The 5167-nt window shown below is 38.0% G+C and overlaps 1 protein-coding gene across 1 annotated transcript; it reads left to right on the forward strand.

The window, feature by feature from the left end:
• Window positions 1–1530: 1530 nt before the first annotated feature.
• On the forward strand, window positions 1531–3601 carry AK88_03503 (uncharacterized protein; the record flags this gene model as incomplete). Its single annotated transcript, XM_012481117.1, has 2 exons — window positions 1531–3370; window positions 3519–3601. 2 exons carry the CDS (start codon window positions 1531–1533, stop codon window positions 3599–3601), a joined length of 1923 nt encoding a protein of 640 aa, XP_012336540.1.
• Window positions 3602–5167: the final 1566 nt, after the last annotated feature.

Here is a 5167-nt window from a genome sequence, read left to right on the forward strand (position 1 = left end):
AAAAAAAAAAAAAAAAAAAAAAAAAAAAAAAAAAAAAAAAAAAAAAACGCAAAAGGCAAAAGGCACAAAAGCAAAAAGCAAAATTCAGCAACAGGAACATAAACTCCTTATTTTATGTACCAAAAGTTTATATGTAAAATTAACGATTTACATGTTTTAAAAGATTTTTAAGCAGTTTATGCAAATTTGATGCAAGTTTAAGAAATGTTATAAGCCAAAATATACACGACTTTACTCATATATTCCATATTATACCATTTATACATAAAAAAAAAAAACACGCCTATTTATATACATATATATATATTTATATATGTAAACGTGAGTATTAGTTTTCTGGGATATTTTTTTTTACAAATATTTGCTTTATCTTCAATCACGCAAAAAAAATAAAAAAGAACTTTTTGGCCAATTAAGTGAGTGAAAAAAAAGGAACGCAAAGGTGGGACAGCGGCAAAAAGGAGTTGTGCCAATTGCGCCATCCGTGTTTCAATTGCCCAACTTGCCCGCGTCATCTATATATGTGTTTCATGTGGCCATTCCGCGCTCGGCGCGACGTCAAGTAGCTACTCCCGATTAGCAAATTACATTTGTGTTTACATATGCTTGTGGAGAGTATTCCCCTGTGGCACATGAATGTACTTGCAGCGGTTATATTAAAAGACATATATGTGTTTACCTCCCACAATCCACTCTTTAACTTTTGAAAATTGGGGAAAATGCTTATTTATCAAAAGTACCCATGCTGCGATTTTTTTTTTCCCCCCAAATGTATAGCACCATTTGGCTAGGACATATACTTATGCAACTGTTTTTTTTTTTCTTTTGTGTAGACTCTGAACGTTTTACTCAAAAAATAAACACAACACGGGAAGAAACAGACCGAATAAAATAAAATACATTTAAACCGAGCGTTATAGGCTGATTTGCAATTGGATATCTTTACACACACGCGTGCAGTTATCTTCTTTTAAGTGAGGCCCAAAGTTTTATCCACACAAGGTTGAGCACGATTAAAAATTTGGTACAAATTTAGCAGCTGAGCATTTTGCCAAAGTCCACTTGAACGCTTGAACAAATCAGAACAAATCCGTGCAGATCTATTTAGCGCACCGCGGAGCAGTACAAAGTAAGGCGACGCAGGTATACAGACGCGCATATAAGCAGCTAAGCCATCACGTGGAGGTGCTCACTTGGAGATACTTACGCGTAGAGCTGACTTGCACACGGCGCGTGGAAAATTCCCTATACCAACAACCCCCGTTTGTTACTTTATGTAAGTTTTGAACAGGCCAAAAAAAAAAAAAAAAAGAGGAGCGGCGAAATGTAGCAGCAATACTCTGTGCCCATGCTTATGAGAAAGTAACAAAGCACTTTCAAGAGGGGTGACTTCCATGCTTCTTCTATGACGCGTGCTGGCCGCATCGTGATCGAAACTTTTTCTATGGCTTCATTTTCCCTTCCGCATTTATTACCCCTTTTCTTCCCACAGAGTAGGTAATAAAAAAGCAAAAAAGTTCCCAAAGTCAAATGGTAACAAATCCTGACATGTTATGGTTGGTCATCGCGAGTGGTGTAGCATGTTTTTTTATGGCATTTGTGACAGGAGCAAATGATATAGCGAACACGTTTAGCACATCCATTGGATCCAAAGCATTAACCATTAAGAGAGCTTTAATAATTGCCTTCTTTTTTGAGGCATTAGGAGCTTCCTTACTTGGTGGAACAGTCACAGACTCTATACGATCAAAAATAATAAACTTTGAAGCCTTTTACGATGCGCCAGAATTTTTGATGTTAGGTATGTTTTGCGCCCTTATGGGTGCAACCATGTGGCTAGCTATTGCCACATGTCTAGGGTTACCTGTATCAACAACACACAGTATAGTAGGAGCATTATTAGGCTTTGGATTAGCAGCAGGTCATAGTAAGTCAATTAAATGGGAAAAGATACACAGTATAGTGATATCATGGTTTGCAGCCCCAATTTTAGCAGGAAGTTGTTCAGCCATAGCCTTTACCACAATACGCCATTTAATATTAAGGAGAAGAAATTCATTTCAAATAATTAAAAGATCTTATTGGTTCCTCATTTTTCTGATTACTCTACCGTTTAGTGTGTTTTTAATATTTCATAACCCCATAGTGATAAATATGGAGTGTATAATGAAAAAGGATAAACAGATCGTCAGTGCATCTCCATGTTATATTCAAGATTGGACTGCAGCTCATCCTTTCTACTCTACGATAGCTTCTTTAGTCCTTTCGAGCATCCTCACATGTATTGGATCCATCCTTATCTACGTAGTATATAATAAGCGGTTGAACAATTTTAGCTTTAGGAGAAAACTTTTTGGAGATGACATGATGAATGATTTGGAAAAAAATGCCAAAGACGTGAACAACAACACCATTTGTAACATCAAGAATAGTAGCCTGAATTCCGTTGCTTCGAATGAAACCCGAGTGACGCAACCGAAGGGAGTTAGCGGAGCGGCACAGCAACAAGGGGGTAGCGGAGCAATAGTAACAGTAGCAGCAACAACAACAACCGTAGGAGGAGGAGCTTCTGGATTAAATTGTGAACAGACGAAAAACCAAGCAGAACAAAACTACCAAACCGTTATTAGCATGAAAAATATGGACGATAAAGTTGAAATTTTGGAAAAAAAAAAAAGTGGAAACTGCATGAGAGCTAGCAGCAGCATTAACTGTGACAGCAACAGTTCTACTGGTAATATAGCCCAAACGGTGATCGAGAATTTTGACCAGCAGACGGAAATCGTTTTTTCTTCCCTTCAAATCATTAGTGCCATTTTAGGGGTCGTGGCCCAGAGTGCAAACGACACAGCTAATGCTATAGGTCCTTTTGCTGCAGTTTTTAACACGTACAATAACGGTATTAAGGGAAAGCTAAAAGTCCAGTGGTACATTCTGTTGTTTGGAGGTCTGTCCATGTCCCTTGGTCTATCCGTTCTAGGTTATCGAGTTATTAGGACAGTGGGAATGAAGTTAATTAGAATTACTCCATCCAGAGGTTTTACCATTGAACTTATTTCCGGGTTAGTGGTCCTACTTTTTAGTATCTGTGGGATACCGCTGAGTTCTACCCATTGTGCAGTGTCTAGTGTGATTGGTGTGGGTCTCGTAGAGGCAAAAATATCGGAAGAAAATGACATCGACGCTGGAGCCAACAACCAGGGGATGAAGCTACTGGGCAAGGAAATGTCCCAAGTGGATAAGAATGGAAATTTACCTGTAAAGAAGAAGAGCTTGTTTTCGTTCCTGTCGTTTTTGAACACCTCCTGCGTTAACTTGAAGCTCTTTAGGACCATTTTCCTTTCCTGGATCATCACGGTGTCTTTTTCGGGTGAGCCATCTTGGAGGGGCATTCATCGGAGCGTTAATCGGAGCGTTAATATGCAGCATTAATAGGAGCGTCATTTTGACACTCCATTTTTAACTTTATTTTTTCTCCCATTTATACATTTTTTTTTTCTTTTCCCCTTTTCCCTTAGCCTCCGTAACCGCAGCGATATTCTCCTTTGCAGCCTACAGCCCGTCGTACTTTTCAAAGGGGCCCGCCGTAGTGGCCGCATAGTTGGACTTTCCCTTTTTTTTTTTTTTTTTTTTTTTCTTAAGTGCACGCGTCCTGTATGAATACATGGAACAACTGCGTGTGTAGGACTTTTTCGTCCCAGTTTATCTTTCGAGTTTAGCCGTCGAGTTCACCCCCGTATATATGTTGCTATGTACTTACCCCCCCCTTTTTATGCCGCGATAATTATTTATACCCATTGGATATATATACCTTTATACCCATTGCGTGCACACACACACAGGTGTCTCTTTTGCATACATGCGTATATTTATATATGTATATAAAAATGGATCCCGCTTCATCCCCCCCTTCTCTTTATCCTCCCTTTTTTTTTTTTTTTTTTTTGTTAATCCATTTTGAATTAAAAATACGCCTTTTCCTTTTTATTTATTTATTTTTTATTTCTAATTTCTCATCTTCACACCATGTAGCTTTTTTAACTTCACAAGCCATTTTAATTAAAGTTTATGTGCCAGTCGTACGTGCATAAGCGGCAAGCATAAATCAGCCGCCTGTGCCTACGTTTGGCCACCTACACATTGTGTGTGTGTGTTTTTGTGTCACTTATTTCTTTAATGTGTTTTAGGTATAAATATAATGTATATATATATGTGTATATATTGTATTATATATGTGTGTATTCTTTTTACCTTTTATTTTTTTTTTTTTACATTATTCATGAAAGCCGAGAGAGACGCCTGTTATACATCCACCCCATTTATTCGCGCAGATGCACCATATATTCCCCGTGCTTTGGCCTCCCCAGGCATCTGCACCCCGCCACCATTGTTCGTCCATCCACCCGTTTGTACATCCGCATCCATGTCATTACGTATGCCCATATACATCGTTTTCACGCCACACGGTACACGCATCACTATTACGTAGCACCTTCACACGCACCTCATCATGGTAACAGTATTGCATCCCCACTCATTCCCTCCATGAACGCTTCTAATTATCAACTCCAAAAAAAAAAAAAAATTGTTTATTTATTTATTACACCCTTTAACCATATGTGTAACGTGCACATGCATTTGCATGAAATTGTGTATACTTGTTTGTATGTGCACCAGTACGTGGAGAACCAAAAGTGTTCTACATTACATGCTTTAAAATTGTACCTCTAATTAAACATAATTATTTCTATATGAGTGGGGGAGCAAGACATGTTTAAATGTGCATTTTTATATATATTTTTTTTTTTTTTTAAGGGCGGGGAACTTTTCTCAACATTTACATCATCCTCCTTTTTTTTTAGGAGTTCAGAACTTTTATCAATACAGCTACCGGTGTGATTATGTGACATGCCGGAAATGTTGAATTCCTCCCACCCCTACACATGTTTGCGCGTATGTCTTATGTATACATATGCCTACGCGCATGTTCTACTGATGTACGTGCTTGTGTGTACTGCCCTTTTTGGTGCCTGTACATATGTGTTTGTCGTTGTACCTTGTTATATATGGGTGGGAATAATCCCCCCGATACATAGTGTATTTTTTTTTTTTTTTCCCTCATTTTTTTTTAATCATATATAAATGTACATACACGCCAGTAAAAAAA

The sequence above is a fragment of the Plasmodium fragile genome, assembly GCF_000956335.1.
Source record: "Plasmodium fragile strain nilgiri unplaced genomic scaffold supercont1.40, whole genome shotgun sequence".
Lineage (NCBI taxonomy): Eukaryota > Apicomplexa > Aconoidasida > Haemosporida > Plasmodiidae > Plasmodium > Plasmodium fragile.